The 17,767-nt window shown below is 34.4% G+C and overlaps 1 protein-coding gene across 3 annotated transcripts in view; it reads left to right on the top strand.

Annotated features, from left to right (window-relative positions):
• LOC123812908 (activating transcription factor 7 interacting protein) overlaps positions 1-17,767 on the top strand; it is a 118,389-nt gene that overhangs the window by 61,990 nt on the left and 38,632 nt on the right. For all 3 annotated transcript variants that reach the window (XM_045829821.1, XM_045829820.1, XM_045829819.1), the window contains 3 exons: positions 1,710-1,775; positions 13,341-13,420; positions 14,349-14,437. In XM_045829821.1, the coding sequence (XP_045685777.1) occupies positions 1,710-1,775; positions 13,341-13,420; positions 14,349-14,437 (235 nt within the window). The remainder of the gene's footprint in view (positions 1-1,709; positions 1,776-13,340; positions 13,421-14,348; positions 14,438-17,767) is intronic.

Raw genomic sequence — 17,767 nt, 5'->3', positions numbered from 1 at the left:
TAGACAGGGAGTGATCCAAAATGGTATAGGAAACAGAATTCAAAGGACTTATATTTATAATCTGTGGACACGAACTAAGGAGGGGGGATGCTGGAGGGTTGGGGGTGCAGAGTGGAGGGGGGATAAAGGGGATAAAATTGGAAAAACTAATAGCACAGTCATAAAGTAGACTTATAAGCAAAAAATTCTGCCCTATGTTGGGTATAGAAAACACTTTCCCATGTACCTTTCTCGAAAAAAATGACTTGGAATATTTCATTCAAAGAAAGGTAAATTGTTTTTAAGGATATAAAGTTATGCTGTATGTCCTTGGGTGTTAATAATATTCACAAAAACTAAGTCCTGAGGAAAATCTCCATTTTGGGAATCACAGGTGATTGATTGCTTAGGCTTCCTTAGTGAACTTAAATATGATGGAAGGTTTGAGGTGTCCTGTAGAAGTGACTACTTTCTGAAAGAAACTTTAAATACAGGGCCTGGCACAAATAATTCTCCTTTTTTATTACTAAATCTTTTATTACAAAATCATAAATTATTACACCCGTATTATTACCCTACCAACCACACTCAAGCAGGCATTACTTCTGCTGGACCCTATATAAATAATACCATTTTCTTAAGATATGCATTATTAGATAATAGAAATTCCATGGAGCAAATCTTCTTTATTCAGGCCTCATGAATACACTCAAGTTTAGTTTATAATTTTTGAAAATTTATTTAATATAAAATGGCAGTATCAGTAACAGATATAAGAATAGAATATCACATTTATGCCCTAGTAAAAGACTTAAAGGAAATTGAAAGAAAATGTGTGGTGTGATAAGTTTTTTCTATTTTTCCTTTCTATTCTCTTTATTTTTTAAATTTCTGTGAATATGTATTTGGTCAAAATATGTGATCAGGCAGTTTATGTAAGCAGTACAAATGGTTAATAATCACTGACAAATGTTAATGCTAACAAGGTAACATTTTTGTCAGATTATTAAAGAGTAATAGAATATGAAATTAAAAGCTTCACACAGTAACAGTATCTGCCTCTCATATAACTCATTGAAAGTAAATTAGCCAAGCCTTTCTGGAAAACATTTAGACAAGAGTGTTAAAAATATGCTCTTGTCTCAGAAATTCTACCTCTGTGAATGTTGCTTAAGGAAATAATCTGAAAGAACAAAATTATTAATTGCAGTGTTACTTGTCTATAGCAGTATATTGAGAAACACAGACATATCCAACAGGAAAGTGGTATATATATGACTTAATATATATGATAAAACAAATATATAAAATCAGTGATATATACTGGTTCAATATATTATACATATACCTGTAAGTAGTATTGGCAAGGGATCTTTATGACTTAACAGATGTGCTTACTATTACTACTACATAATTCTCTGTGAAAAAGTTATGTGTAGTTACAATTATGTTCATAAAAACAATCATACATATTCAGAAATGTAATGGTTTGTGAGCAGACATTCACAATGCTAGGAGAAAAAAGCTAACCTTTAAAAAATTGAGTGTTTTCCTATGGGTATCAAAATCAAGGGTCATTTTAGTTTTCTTATAATTTTTTTTGTTGTTGTTTATGCTATTACCTGTCTTCTGAGAATCCTGTTATCTGTGAGTTTCATATTATGTATGCATGGTTTCCATTTTAATGCTATAATGCCACTTGATTTCTATTTCGTTTTTGCTTTTCGTAGGCCAAGATAGCCAGGTTAACCAAACGCTTTGGAGCTGCCAAAGAAGACCTAAAGAAAAGACAAGAAGTAAGAATTTCTATTCTAACGCAACTAACATTTAGCTCTCTGTGATAATCTCAGGAAATGCCAGGTTAAGAGGAAACTCTTCCTTTATTAGAAGTCTGAAATTTGCTTTTATACTCTGTGCTTCATGTATGTTGTTTCTGGCTCTGCAGCTCTGGATCTGATTATTAAACCTTTCCTAGTCCTTGATTACTGTTTTCATATTTTAACACATATTAATTATTTTTATTTAATGGCATTCTTGAGCCTGTATTTTCTGTACATTTTTAAAATTATATTCTTGGGATTTATTTTACCGTGTTTCTTTCTTTTTACATTCTTGCCACTGTTCTAATCTAGCCTCTTATCATTTCCTCCAAAGTATTTTCGAATTCCACTGCCTTCTAGCAGCCTTGTTCTCTACTTCCTTTCTTCCGCCATGTAGTTAAGTCCAAACATTGTAGCATAGCATAAACTCTAGTCTGTAATGTAGCTTTGCTTTTTGTTGTTTCTTTAGTTACTCTGAAGTACATTATTTATTTATTTTTAGAGACAGGGCAAGGGAGGAAGAGAGGGAGAGAAACATTGATTGTTTGCCTCTTGCACACCCTCAGCCTGAATTGCAGGCATGTGCCTTGACTGGGAATCAAACCAGTGACCTTTCACTTTTTGGCATGATGCCCAAACCACTGAGCTACACCAGACAGGGCTGTAGTACATATTTTTAATATAGCATTTGTATGTTGTGTTATAGTTTTCAGTTGAATTTCTTTTTCTTCCTCTTGACATTTTTCCCTATTTGAGCAGTTTAAATTTCTTTGTGTCTTGATAGCTTCATTGTCTGGCATGTGATAATTGCCAGTAATGATGATTTCAGTAATAATCACTATTCCTGTGGGATTTTTCTGTCTTGATTCATTTTCATATCTTCATTTGACTTTAAAAAAAATTATTGTGAAATAATTGTAGATGCACAGGAAGTTGCAACAGTACAGGGTTGGGCAAAAGTAGGTTTACAGTTGTAAGTACATGAAACACGGTTTATTCTTGTGTTATTATTGGTAGTATTATTTTATCTTTTATGAGAATTTATTTAAGCCAAACTGATGACAATCGCTGGTAAGCAAGATCTTGAATGTCCCTCTGTTCTTATATTATCATTTACTAAATATTATAGTATTTTTTTATATGAACAACTATAAACCTACTTTCACCCCACCCTGTACATATTTACACAAATGAACCAACTCTTCCACCAGCTTTCTCCAATGGTGAAATGTTATATAACTGCATTATAATATCAAAACCAAGGAATTGGTACAATTCTCTTAATTACATTATAGACCATATCAGTTTTTACATGAATTCATTGTATATGTGTGTGCCTGTAGTTCTACATAATTTGATCCTATGTATAGATTTAATGTAACCCCACAACAAGAATAGAATTGTTCCATTATCATAAAGGCACTCTCTTTTGCTATTCCTTTATAAGTTTCAACCTTGCCTTGTCCCTCTACTCTCATTCACTCTCTGTCTTCTGGCAACTAATAATTTGTTCTCCATATCTATGTTGTTGTTTTTTTTTTTTTTAATCTTGAATTTTTTTTTTTAAGATTTTATTTATTTTTAGAGAGGGGAGGGAGAGAGAGAGAGAGAGAGGGAGGGAGGGAGGGAGGGAGGGAGGGAGAGAGAGAGAGAGAGAGAGAGAGAAAGAAACATCAATGTGCAGTTCCTGGGGGTTCTGGCCTGCAACCCAGGAATGTACCTTGGCTGGGAATCGAACCTGGGACACTTTGGTTCCCAGCCCGCTCTCAATCCACTGAGCTATGCCAGCCAGGGCTTCTATGTTGTTTTTTACTTAACTTTTCAAACTTTGGTTCCTGTTCTTTTCTTGATCAACTGACAGTTGGTCTTTATATTTGTTCTACACAGACTAATTCTACCAAATCTCACTCAAAGCTTTTAAAATTATATTTCTTCAATCATGTAATTGTCTGAATCTAAACTCTACTTTGTCAACTTTGTTTTGTTGTCATAATATAATAATGAGCTTATTCTATTTCTTATGTTAGAAAATTGGTATAAACCTGTTTTGAACCTTTGTATCCAATACTTGCTATGCCTGAAACAAACATAGGGCTTTAAGGTCTTTCCATAATTTTGTACAGTATGAATTCTTACTTCTTTCTTTTAATCCTGAACTACACTGTGTCTGAACTGAAAAGCATACTGCCCCACCATGTACTTTTCCAGTGTTTGTGCATGTCAAATTTGTTTTCAAAACTACTTTCCAATTCTTCTTGTTTATTTGGTCAAAGGAGATAGGCAAAGACTTTAAGGAACAAGATGGAAACAGTGTTATAATTCCTGGAAGGCTTGTTTTAAAGAGCTGCATGTAGTATAGAAACAAGGAACAAATATTGTGTAATTCCTGAAAATTGGAAAAAATTAATTTGAACACTTAGGGCATGTGTGCTTGAAGGAAAAAGTTAAGTTGGTCTTCAGTCTTTCAAGTTTTGTTCCTTTCTTATTAATCAGTTTGTAGGTAAGGACAATATTTAATTTTAGAACTTGGATATCTTCCTACCCATTCTTTTTAATATTTTCTTCTTCTGAGAGAAATATAGCAAAAGATTCAAGAATTTGTTCTTTCATGTCCTAATCCTAATTCTCTTAATTGTGGTATTTATTATAACTTCGCATTTATCAGTGTGCTAGATTTAAAAACAGGAGAGACATAAAAAGAATATTTGTAACTTTAGTTATCCCCCTTATAAAAATAAATAATAATACTTTAAATGTTTTTCTTTTATATTAGGTTTGCTTCTTGTTTTTCTGATATTAACCAGTTAAAAATAAACCCCACCATTCAAGTTTGTTTTAAACATTTTATATTTTAATTTTTTTAAAGAAAACCCACAAGTAGGCAGTTGGCTCTTAACACCATATTCATAATCTAATCTGTTTTACTTATGATTGATATTTTAAATTTTCATCCTTTCTAGTTTTTAATGTGAAAGAAATAAGATATTTTTCATCTTTTATGTATGATAATGAACGATCTAATTGATTCTCAGTCAAATTTTAGATCAAATCTAAGTTCTGCATTTTTTAAAAAATATTCTTTTGTTTTTGGAAAGAGGGGAAGGGAGGGAGAAAGAGAGGGAGAGAAACATCAATGTGTGGTTACTTCTTGCACACCCCCAATTGGGGACCTGGCCTGCAACCCAGGCATGTGCCCTGACTAGGAATTGAACCTGTGATCCTTTGGTTCTCATGCCTCCACCCAAACCACTGTGCCACACCAGCCAGGGCAGTTCTGCATTATTTTTTTATTAAAAAAAATTTTAAAAAATATTTTAATTGGTAAAACACATAACAAAATTTATCACTTTTAATTCTACACTTTAGTGGTGTTTACTATATTAATATTGCTGTTTAACAGATCTCTAGAACTTTTTCATGTTGCAAAATTGAAACTCTACTCATGGAACAACAACTCTTATTTTCCTCTCTTTTTAACCACTGGAAACCATCACTCTAATTTCCATTTAATATATGATCTTGACTACTCTAGACATTATCTAAGCAAAATCATACAATATTTTTTGTGTGATTGGCTTATTTCACTCAGTATAATGTCCTCAAGGTTTATCTATGTTGTGGCATGTGACAGGATTTTCTTTTTAAGGCTGAATAATATTCCATTGTATATACTACATGTTTTTAGCCATTCACTTATTGATGGATATTTGGGTTCTTTCGTCTTCTGGTTCTTGTGAATAATGCTGCAGTGAACATTGATGTGCCAGATAATCTCTTCAAGTTACTGCTTTCAGAGTCTTTTTGGATATACACCCATGGTGAAATTGCTAGATCATATGATAATTCTACTTTTAGTTTTTTGAGGAGCCTCTATTTTGGCCATACCATTTTACATTCTCACCAGCTAGGCACAAAGGTTCCAATTTCTCCACATCCTTGCCATTACCTGTTGTTTCTGTTTTTATCGTTATGGCTATTCTAGTAAATGTAAGGTTGTATCTTGTGGTTTTGATTTGCATTTATCTAATGATGTTGAGCATCTTTTCATATGTTGGCCATTTTGCATATCTTTGGAGAAATGTCTGTTCAGGTCCTTTGCCCATTTTTTCTCTATTTTCTTTTTATTTATTTTTTGGGGTGACATTGGTTAATAGGGTCATATAGATTTCAGTGTACATTACTATGATACATGATTTGCATATTGCATTGTGTGCCCATCACTCAAAGTCAAATCATCTCTGTCACCATATATTCGGCCCCCTTTACCTTTTACCACTCTTCACCCCCTGCATCTCTTTCAGTTGTTTTTTTTCTTTTTTTATCTGTAATTTTTAAGTATATTATATTGATTATGCTGTTGCAGTTTTCCCAATTTTATCCCCTTTATCCCCCCTCCACTCTGCACCCCCAATCCTCCAGCACCCCCCCTCCTTAGTTCGTGTCCACAGATTATAAATATAAGTCCTTTGAATTCTGTTTCCTATACCATTTTGGATCACTCCCTGTCTACTTAATGCCTACCAATTATACTTCTTCTCTGTACCTTGTCCCCCCTATTCCTCCCTTCCCCCCCTCCCCCAGTGACAACCCTCCGTGTGATGTCCATTTCTCTGGGCATGTGATTCTGTTCCTGTTCTAGTTGTTTGCTTAGTTTCTGTTTTCTCTGTTTTTCTTTCTTTTATTTTTATAGGTTCATTTGTTGATAGTTGTGAGTTTGTTGTCATTTTACTGTTCATAGTTTTGATCTTCCTTTTCTTAGATAAGCCCCTTTAATATTTCATATAATAAGGGCATGGTGATGATGAACTCCTTTAGCTTTACTTTGTCTGGGAAGCACTTCACCTGCCCTTCCATTCTAAATGAAAGCTTTGCTGGATAGAGTATTGTTGGATGTAGGTTCTTACCTTTCATGACTTCAAATACTTTTTTCCAGTCCCTTCTTGCCTGTAAGGTTTCTTTTGAGGAATCAGCTGATAGCCTTATGGACACTCCTTTGTAGGTAACTCTTTCCTTTCCTCTTGCTGTTTTTAAGATTCTCTCTTTGTCTTTAATCTTGGGTAACTTAATGATGATGTGCCTTGGTGTGTTCCTCTTTGGGTCCAACTTCTTTGGGACTCTCTGGGCTTCCTGGAAGTCTGTTTCCTTTGCCAGATTGGGGAAGTGTTCCTTCATTATTTGTTCAAATAGGTTTTTAATTTCTTGCTGTTGTTCTTCTCCTTCTGGCACCCCTATAATTTGGATATTGGAATGTTTCAAGTTGTCTCAGAGGTTCAAAAGTCTCTGTTCAATTTTTTTGAATTTTTGTTTCTTCTGTTCCAGTTGGATGTTTATTTCTTCTTTGGTTCCCAATCATTAATTTGAGTCCTGGTTTCCTTCTTGCCACTGTTGGTTCCCTGAATTTTTGCTTTATTTCACTTTCAGTATCTTTCATTTGTTCTTTCATTTTTTGACCAAGCTCAATCAGTTCTGTGAGCATTTTGATTACCAGGGCTTTAAATTCTCCATCAGATAGGTTGGCTGTCTCCTCGCTTAGCTGTCTTTCTGAGGTTTTGCTCTGTTCTTTCATTTTGGCCGCTTTCTTTGTTCAGGGCCCCTGTTAACTTGTGAAGTGGCAGGCCTTGGGTATTCACCCATGCAAGCCAACCCTCTTTGCTGAACTGCGAGCTGCCTGTGGGGGAGGGGCCAGAGAGGGAACGATGCTTCTGCTCCTTTGCTTGGCTCTATCCCCACTTTTCAACGAACTCTGGTGTTAGACTGGAGTTTCTCCTACTGCAGCAACCCCTGTAAGCCCACAGCCTGCTCTGAGTCTCAGTTTCCCCTTAAGTCAGCCCCATCCGAGCAGTCTGCCACCTCACTGCAGCCAGCCCCACCCACATGGTCCACCAACTTGCCGCAGTTTCTCTCCATCTGCTGCGTTACCGGCCTGGTTGTTCTCTTTGCCTGTTTCTTTACCTCTGTGGTTGTCAGAATTCCATGCAGTTTGATTTTCTGGCACTTCGGGTTGTTTCTGGGGTTCAGTTTTATGTCCCACATATGAGTGAAATCATACGGTTCTGAGCTTTTTCAGACTTACTTAGCTTAGCATAATATTCTCAAGGTCTGTTTATGTTGTTATAAATGCCATTGCCCATTTTTTAATCAGGTTACTTAGTTTTATAGTTAAGTTGTAGGAATTCTTTACATATTCTGAATAATAACACCTTATTAGATATTTGATTTCCAATTATTTTCTCCTATCCTAATGTGTTCTTTTCATTTTATTGATGGTTACCTTGATGTGCAACAGTTTTTGAGTTGAATATAGTCTTCTATGTCTGTTTTTGCTTTTGTTGCATGTGCTTTTGATGTCATATCTGAGAAATTATTGCTAAATCCGTTGTCATGAATGCTTTTCACCTATTTCCTTCAGGAATTTTATAGTTTTAGGTCTTATATTTAAGTCTTTAATCCATTTTGAGTTTTTGTATATGGTGTAATGGCCCCACATAATTTTTTCTGCATTTGGATACCTGTTTTGTGTACCATTTGTTTAAAGACTGTTCAACACTATGGAGCCTTGACACCATTATCAAAAAAATCTTTTTACCAGATATGTTGGAGTTTATTTCTTTACTCTATTCTGTTCCATTTGTCTGTATGTCAGTCTTTATGGTAGTACCACACTGTTTTGTTTGCTGTAGCTTTGTAACATGTCTGGAAATCAGGAATTATGAAACTTTCAACCTTTTTCATGATTGTTTTGGCAGTTCAAGGTCCCTTGAGATTTCATGTGAATTTTAGGGTGCTTTTCCTGTTTTTGGGAAAAATGACATTGGAATTTTGATAGGAATTACATTAGACTTGCATCACTGTGGGTGGTATGGCCATTTTAACATTAAGTCTTCCAGTCCATGAACATGGCATATCTTTCTATTTATCTGTGTCCTTTACTTCTTTCAACCTCATTTTGCATTTTCATTCACTGTGAAAGCCTTTTGTCCTCTTGGTTAAACTTACTCCTAACTATTTTATTATATTTAATTGTATGGTAATAGGATTATTTTCTTAATTTCTTTTTCAGATTGTTCATTGTTGTTATATAAAAATACAGCTGACTTTTGTGTGTTGATTTTTCTACTTTGCAACATGGGTGAATTTCTTTATTAGTCTGAATTTGTCTGTGTGTGTTTGTGGACTCTGGGTTTCTAAATACAAGATCATGTCATCTTCCAACAGAGATAATTTTACTTTTTCCTTTCCAATTTGACTTCCCTTTATTTCTTTTACTTGCTTCATTGCTTTAACAATGGCTTTCTAGTACCATGTTAAACAGAAATTGGTGAGGGTAGACAAGCTTGTTTTGTTCCTGGTCTTAGAGAAAAAGCTTTCATTTATTCACCATTGAGTATGATATTAGCTGTGGGCTTTTGACTTTTTTTTTAATGTTGAGGTAGTTTTCTTCTAATTCGTTGAGTTTTTCATCACTAAAGGATGTTGAATTTTGTCAAATGCTTTTTCTGCAGCAATTGAGAAGATCATGTATTTTTTTTACCCTTCACTCTGTTAATGTGGTATATTACATTGATTTTCATATCTCGAGCTATCCAAATCTCATTTGGTCATCTTGTATAATCCTTTTAATGTGTTAGTAAATTTGTATTGCTAGTCTTTTGTTGAGGATTTTTGTGGTTTTCTCTTACTGTGGTGTCATAATACCTTTGGTATCAGGATAAGACTGGTCTTATAAAATAAGTTTGGATGTGTTCTCTCTTTGGTTTTTTTGAAGAATGAGGAAAATTGTTGTTAATTCTTGTAATGTCTGGTAGAGTTTTCCAGGGGAAGCTATGTTGTTCTTGGCTCTTTTTTTTGTTAGGGTGTTTTTCATGACTAATTTCAGTCTCCCCACTTCTTTGGGTCCTTTCATGTTTATTTGGTCTTGATTCAGACTTGATAGGCTATGTATTTTAAGGAATTTACCCATTTTTTCCTAGGTATCCAATTTGTTGCCATATAATTTCTCATAGTATAGTCTCTCATGATCTTTTTTGTTTCCATAGCTTTAGTTATAGTTCCTCCTCTTTCATTTATGATTTCATTTGTTTATATCTTTTTCTTAATCTAGATGTTTTGTCAGTTTTGTTGAGTTTTTAAAAATTCCAAATCTTAGTTTTGTTGTTTCTTTGTATCAATGTTATGTTCTCTATTTTAAATTTGTTTCTGCCCTAATCTATTGTTTCCTTCTTCTAACTTGGAGTTTAGCATGTTTTTCTTTTTCTAGTTCTTTGATGTGTAAAGTTTGGTTGTTTATTTACATCTGTTTTAATGTAAGCATTTAGTGCTCTAAACTTTCCACTTAATACTACCTTTGCTGCATTAGTTGTCCCATGCGTATGGTATGTTGTGTTTTTGTTTTCATTTGCCTCAAGATATTTTTTAATATCCCTTGTAATTTTTTTTATTCATTGGGTTTTTAGGTTCTTCTGTATTTCCACATATTTGTGACTTTTCCATTTCCCTTTTGCTATTGATTTCAAATTTTATTCCATTGCATTTGGAAACAATATTTGATGTGATTTTTTATCTTTTTAGTTATGTTGAGACTGATCTTGTGATCTAATATATATATGATCTAGCCTGGAGAATGTTCCATGTGTGCTTGAGGAAAATGTGTATTTTTCTTTGGGCAAAAATACCTGCATTTTTCTGTTTGTAACATTTGGTCTGTAGTATTGTTCAGTTCTGCACTTTACTTACTGATTTTCTGTCTGGATCATCTTTCCATCATATAGAATAATATATAAAACACTTATATTATTGTGTTGCTACCTATTTCTCCTTTACTTCTGCCAATTTTTTTTTAGTCATATTTGGGAGTCCTTTATGTTATGTGCATACATACTTATAAATGTTGCATCTGGTTAATTGATTATTTGTCATTATTTAATGCCCATCTTTGTCACATGCTGACAGATTTTTCTTAAAATATTGTTTGTCTAATATAAGTATGGTCACTTCTACTCCCTTTTGGTTACCATTTATTGAAATATTTTTTCATTGTTTTTTTTTTCAGCCTGTGTGTGTCTTTATATCTAAAGTATGTCAATTGTCAGCAGCATATAGCAGGATCCTGGTTTTTTCTTTTTTTTCTTTTTTTTTTAAATCTGTTAAGCTAATGTTTAATCCATTTGATTTTAAAGTAATAGTATAGAGAGGTCTTGTTATTGCCATTTTGTTAATTGTTTTCTATTTGTCTTAGAGCTGTTGTGTCTGTCTTTTCCTTTCTTTCTTACTTCCTATGTTTCATTGATTTTTTTTTTGTAGTGACAGTATTTTCTAGTTCCCTTTTATGTATCTTCTATAAGTATTTCCTCTGAGGTTAACCCAGATTTACAGTTATTTTAATGTGTAAATTATATACCAGAATTAAACATGATTTATGCACCAACTTTACAGTAATGCAGGGTTCTTTATTTATTTATGTATTTATCTTTATCGGAGAACTTCATATTTTATTATGATTTCAAGTTACTGTCTTGTGTCCTTTTATTTTCTCTTGAATATCTCCTTTTAGCATCTCTTACATGGCAGATCTTATGGTGATGAATTCCATGAGCTTTCTACATCTGGGAAAGTCTTAATTTCACCTTCATTTTTGAATGAAAGTTTTATTCTTGCCTGGCAGTATTTCTGTTTTGGTACTTTGTATTATATTACTCCCTTGTGTCCTGTTAGATTTCTGCAGAGAGAATCCACTGGTAGTCTTATGGGAGCTATTTTGAATGTGATGTGTCACTTTTTTGTTGCTACTTTTGAATTTCATACCTGTGACTCGTGTATATCTGTAATCTTGAATATATTTCTCAGTGTAGGTGTCTTTGTGTTAATGTAGTTGGAGTTTTTGAGCCTTTTGAGTTTGTATGTCAATTTCTCAATGCAGGTGATTTTGTGTTAATGTAGTTGGAATTTTTGAGCCTTTTGAGTTTGTATGTCAATTTGGTAAGTTTTTGGCCATTATCCAAATGGACTTTATGCTATTTTTTTCTTTTTCTAATCTTGGATTCGCATATTCATGCATTGGTTCATTCAGTGGTTTCTGTACTCTAAAATTGTTTTGCGTGTGTGTGTGTGTGTTCTTATAACTTAATTTTTGATGATTTTCTTCAGGTTCATTGATTCTGTTGATTCCCCTCTAGTGCAGGGGTCCCCAACTCTTACCAGTCCGGGACCTGTTAGGAACTGGGTTGTACAGCAGGAGTTGAGCTTGAATGTAATGCACTTGAATCATTGCCCTGCCCCACCAGTCTGTGGAAATACTATCTTCCATAAAACTGGTCCCTGGTGCCAAAAAGGTTGGGGACTGCTGCTGTAGTGAATTTTTTCAATTCAGTTATTGTATTCTTCACCTCTAGGACTTCTGTTCGTTCCATTTTAAAGTTTCTGTTTCTTTGTTAGTGTTCTTATTTTCTTCATGCATCATCTCCCTAATTTCATTTAGTTTTCTGTCCATATTCTCTTTCATTAAAAAGTGACATCGTAATGTCACTTTTAAAAAATTCTTCATTAGGTAGATCATAGATCTTTGTTTCTTTCCTAGAGATTTATTTCTTTGGGCCCTAGTTTTCTGCTTCTTTGTGTGTCTAGCGTTCTTTGGCTGAAATTTGGGCAATTTAATTCTATCTTTTATCTATTCATATACATAACTAGCATAGTGCTATACTGGTTGGTTAAAATTGTCCTTTTTTCCTGTGAAAAGCAGCAGGGTGTATTTGCTGTTGAGAAGCGAAGAGTGGTTAGTGATATCCTCTTGATGTGATCCTGAGTACTTACAACTTTGATATAACATGTATTATTATAGTTAATTAAGTCTTGAGCATAGTTAATTTTGTTTTTCTCAATTTAAGAAATAAATAACAATAGTGTCACTACTGATGGAGACCCAAATAATGGTAATTTATATGTAGATATTACAGTTCCTTTCCTGTATTCCCTGTTTTTTGGGAAAGGCTGAAATTAGTTGATACTTAAGTTTAGAACTGAGACAGATTTTTATAAAATTATATTCCACAGTGGCAAGTAATGATTTTTTAAGCAAGTTTTAAAAAGTAATTTTGATTTGAAAATTTTGATTAGTGACCTAAGATGCCACTTAATTGATAATCTGTTGCTTCTGAAGAAGAATAAATATGTACACTGTTGAGTTTCTGATGGTGACCCAGAGTCTGATATGCCTAGTATAGCATATGTAGACATTCACTAGATATTTATTGAATAAATGTGTCTGGCTTTTTATTTATATTTTTATTGTTAATGACCCTTATAGCATGTAAACCATTTTGATATTCTTTATTTTAAATTTACTTATCTCAAAAACAGATACAGGAATTAATAAATTTTTCTTTTATATGAAGCAGTAGTTTCAAGATTAAAATTGTTTCAACTATTAATATTTTTCACTATATTGTAGAAGTAACAGATAATATATTGATAAAGCATTTCAGGTCTTATTTTTAAAGATTTGTTGTATATTGGGTTTTATTTTACCTTGGTATTTTTCTCCCCTAGAGTCCACCAAACCCACCTGTACCTGTATCACCAGGAAAGTCTGTAGTTGATGTCAACAGCAATAATAATGTACCGTACAGGTAAGAATAACAGTCTGTTGTTTGTCAAGATTTTATTTCACGTTTTGTTTACCTCTCTTTTTCTGCCTTTAAAAATTTTTAATTTGTTACACTAAAAACAAAATAATTCACTCATTTCTCTCGTCCTCTACCTCCACTTTTGGCAACTGATAAACTGTTCTCCATATGAGTTAAATTTTTTTTTTTTTTTAAAGATTTCACATATAAGAGATATTGTGTGGTATATGCCTTTCTCTAACTAATTTCACTTAGAATGCCCTCAGGGTCCATCCAGGCTGGTTCATATGGGAAAATTTTATTCTTTTTTTATAGCTAAATAATTTTCCTCTGTGTGTGTATATAAAAATTTATCCGTTCATCATTCATAGATGGACGCTTAGGTTGTTTCCATTATTTTGGTTATTCTAAATAATGCTGCAGTGAAAATGGGGGTGCGTATGTCTTTATTTGTGTAGAGATAAGTGTATGGTGTACTGGATTAAGTACATTACCTTCTTTTTTGCTTTGTTGTAATTGTTGTTCTGTGAATATTTGTTTGCTAATTTATTATAAGGCTTTCTTTGCTCATTGCAGATTTCTTTAATCACTTGTACTAAATAGTATTCTCTCAAGTAATTGAGAAATGCTTTGGTCAGGGATTATAAAAACTAATGTCTGCAAATATTAGGACCTACATTGGTTTTCAGGTAAAAGTATTGAGGGCATTAGAATGTAAGAGGAAAACTCTTCCCTAATGTCAGATACCCCCACCGTTCTGAGGTTTGTGCATTAGCTTTCCCTTAGTACATTCATGTGCAGTTCAGTGCTACAGCACCCAAGTCTGCCAACTCTTTTTTCCTGTGGGCCACTGTGATATCTAGACATAAATTGATGTTCCTCAGAATAGCATATGCATGACTGACTATTTGTGTGTACATATATTTCATAGAAATACAGGTACAGTGAGACAGTTGCTGGAGTCTAAAAGAAATGTAAGTGAGAGCACACCGCCATCCTTTCAGACCCCTGTGAATACAGGTAATAAATAATATTGTTTAACACTGAAGTATATGTTCTTAATAATTGAAGTCTTTGGTTTTCTTTTTATATTCTTTTGAGGATGAAGTTTTCTAAGAAACTAGGCATACTGATTTAAAATTTTCTAAGTGTGAAATTTTATTTAAACATTAGGATTACATATATGCATGGAAATACAGAAATTGAAATCTCTACTGTAGTGGTTCTCAAACTTTCAAGTCACTGTATCCCAGTGTAATCTTAAAGAACTATTAAGAATCCCAAAGATTTTATGTGGGTTATATGTTAATTGATATGTACTATAGGGAAAGTTAAAATAAAAATTTTAAATGTTTACTTATTCATTAAAAAATAATAAACCCATATTATGTAACAAATAACATTTTTAATGAAAAATAACTTTCCTAAGCTTAAAAAATTTAGTGGAAAGAATGTGATTGTCTTACATTTTTATAAATTTGTTTTATGTCTCACTTAAAACATTGAGATGGCCTATGAAAGCTGTGTTCTTATATCTATATTTGCATTCAGTCTGTTTCTATTTATTGTTTGATGGAAGTTTATGAAGAAAATTCAGCCTCATACAAATATGTAGTTGGAAAAGGGCAAGCCCTTTTAGAGACTTGTGGATATTTCCTTTGAAAGTCAAGTAGTTATTAAAGGTTGGTTGCAAAGTGGACTCTGAAACTATGCCAGTGAACTTTTCTGACTTCTTAATTAAAATTCATTTATCTGTCTTGTACTTGGATGGATCTTTTGCTAATACCATTCAATGATCATTTTGAAAATGCTCACTGGCTTACCTAAGCCTTCCAAATGTTGTCACACCTTATTAATAATTTTAAAAACTACATTAATTTATTTCACTGTTGATTCTTCTCAGAAAAGTCTTTAAAGGTTTGGAAGCTGCCATGCTCTTAGTGATAGTTATAAGTTTTTATAAAGTTGTAATTTTGGTTTTTAAAACTAAGATTTTATTGTCAGTAAATACTGTTGGTCTCTTTTCTTTAAATTGTATTTTATTGATTATGCTATTACAGTTGTCCTGATTTTTCTCCCTTTGGCCCCCCCCTCCACCTAGCACCCCCCACTCCCTTAGGCAGTCCCCCCACCGTTGTTCATGACTGTGAGTCATGTGTGTAAGTTCTTTGGCTACTCTATTTCCTGTACAGTACTTAACATCTCCATGGCTATTGTGTACCTACCTATTCTTCTTAATTCCATCACTTCTTCACTCATTCCCACACACCTTCCTCATTAGGCAACCATTAAAACGCTCTCTGTATCCATGATTCTGTCTCTCTTGTTTGCTTAGTTTGTTTCTTAGATTCAATTGTTGATAGATATATTTTTTTACAATTTTATTGTTCATAGTTTTGATCATTTTCTTAAATAAGTCCCTTTAACATTTCATAAAATAATGGTTTGGTAATGGTGAACTCCTTTAGTTTTTTCTCCTCTGAGAAACTCATTCTATGCCCTTCAATTCTAAATGAAAGCTTTGCTAGATAGAGCAGTCTTGGCTGTAGGTCCCTGATTTTCATGACTTTGAATATTTCTTGCCAATCCCTTCTAGCCTGCACAGTATCTTTTGAGAAATCAGCTGACAGTTTTATGGGAACTGCCTTGTAGGTAATTAACTTTTCTGTTACTGCTTTTAAGATTCTTTAACTTTTGGCATTTTAATTATGATATGTTTTGGAGTGGGCCTCTTTGCATTCATCTTGTTTGGGACTTTGTACTTCTTGGAACTGCATGTGTTTTCTTCACCAAATTAGGGAAGTTTTCTTTAATTATTTTTTCAGATAGATTTCCAATTTCTTGCTCGTTCTCTTCTGGTTTTGGCACTCCTATGATGCGAATGTTGAAATGCTTGAAATTGTTCCAGAGGCTGCTTATACTGCCCTCATTTTGTTTTTTTGGTTTTTTTTTTTTGGATTCTTTTTTCTTCTTGTTCTGCATGGTTGTTTCTTGCTTCCTTATGTTTCAAATCATTGATTTGATTCTCAGCTTCATCCATTCTACTGTTGTCTCTTTTAAATTGTTCTTTATTTCACTTAGTGTATCCTTTGTTTCTGACTGGATCATTTTTATGCTGTTGAGGTTCTCACTAAGTTCTTTGAGCATCCTTATAACCAGTGTTTTGAACTCTGCATCTGATAGATCGCTTATCTCCATTTCATTTAGCTCTTTTTCTGGAGTTTTGATCTGTTCTTTCATTTGGGCCATGTTTTTTTGTCTCATCATTTTGTCAGCCTCCCTGTGTTTGTTTCTATGTATTAGGTAAGGCTTCTATGACTCCCTGTCTTGGTAGTGTGGCCTAATGTAGTAGGTGTCCTGTAGGGCCCAGTGGCATAGTCTCCCCTGTCACCCAAGCTGGGTACTTGAGGTGTGCCTTTCGTGTGGGCCGACTACACCATCCTCTTGTAGTTGAGCTTTGGTTGCTGTTGGCACATCAATGGGAGGGATTTACCCAGGCCAGTCAGCTGCAAGGACTGATTGTGACCAATTACCACCAACTTCCACCCTCCTTGGATGATCAGCTGTGAAGGGACATTGTGATGGTGCTCCCACATGGTCTGTAGCTGTGCACTGGTTGTGCTGACCCTGGGGTGTCCCAGGTGGTACAGGTCAAGGTTAGCTTCCACTTGTGTACTGCCTCTGGCCACCTTGCCTGAGCTATAAAGCAGTCTGAGATGGTTGCTACTTGCGGTTGGCTTAGAGATTCCCAGATGAAGCCAAGCTGTGAATTTAGACTGACTGCTACTAATGCTAGGCCTCAGGCTCACTGAGGCCAGCTGTTGCTTGTTTTAGAGGATTTAGTAAGTTGTTGAAGTGTGATCTAAGACCAGTCATTCATATGGAAAAGCATCTTAGGTTGACCAGTAAGTTGGTTGAGATGAAGACTCTGAGGATCTCCAAGGTAGATCAAATAGTGTTAGCTAATTTGATGGAGTCTCAGACATGTCCCCAGCTTGCAGGCTCTGTGGGGGAAGGATTTAGGAAAGGGACAATGGCCTCTGCTTGCCTTGATGCCAGACACTTCAATTCCTCCCTTTATGCCACTGGTGCCTTTCAAGCTGCTACCCTGGTGCTGGAGCTCAGAGGAATTGGGCTTGAGTAGGTGAGTCCGTATGTGGGTTCTTTAACAAGAACTGTGTGGGGCTCCAGGAGTTTCTTCCACTGACTCAATCCCCACTGATTTTTGTAGCCAGAAGTTGTGGGGACTTATCTTCCTGGCACTGGAACCTGTGGTTGCAGGGCCTGGTATCTGGCTTGGACTCCTCACTCCTGAGTTATCTCTCCCAAATTTTTATCCACCATATGTGG

Source organism: Phyllostomus hastatus, unplaced genomic scaffold (assembly GCF_019186645.2).
Source record: "Phyllostomus hastatus isolate PE091 unplaced genomic scaffold, TTU_PhHast_1.1 phas_scaffold_93, whole genome shotgun sequence".
In the NCBI taxonomy this organism is placed as follows: Eukaryota; Metazoa; Chordata; class Mammalia; order Chiroptera; family Phyllostomidae; genus Phyllostomus; species Phyllostomus hastatus.
This window is presented reverse-complemented; position numbering and strand designations above follow the sequence as displayed.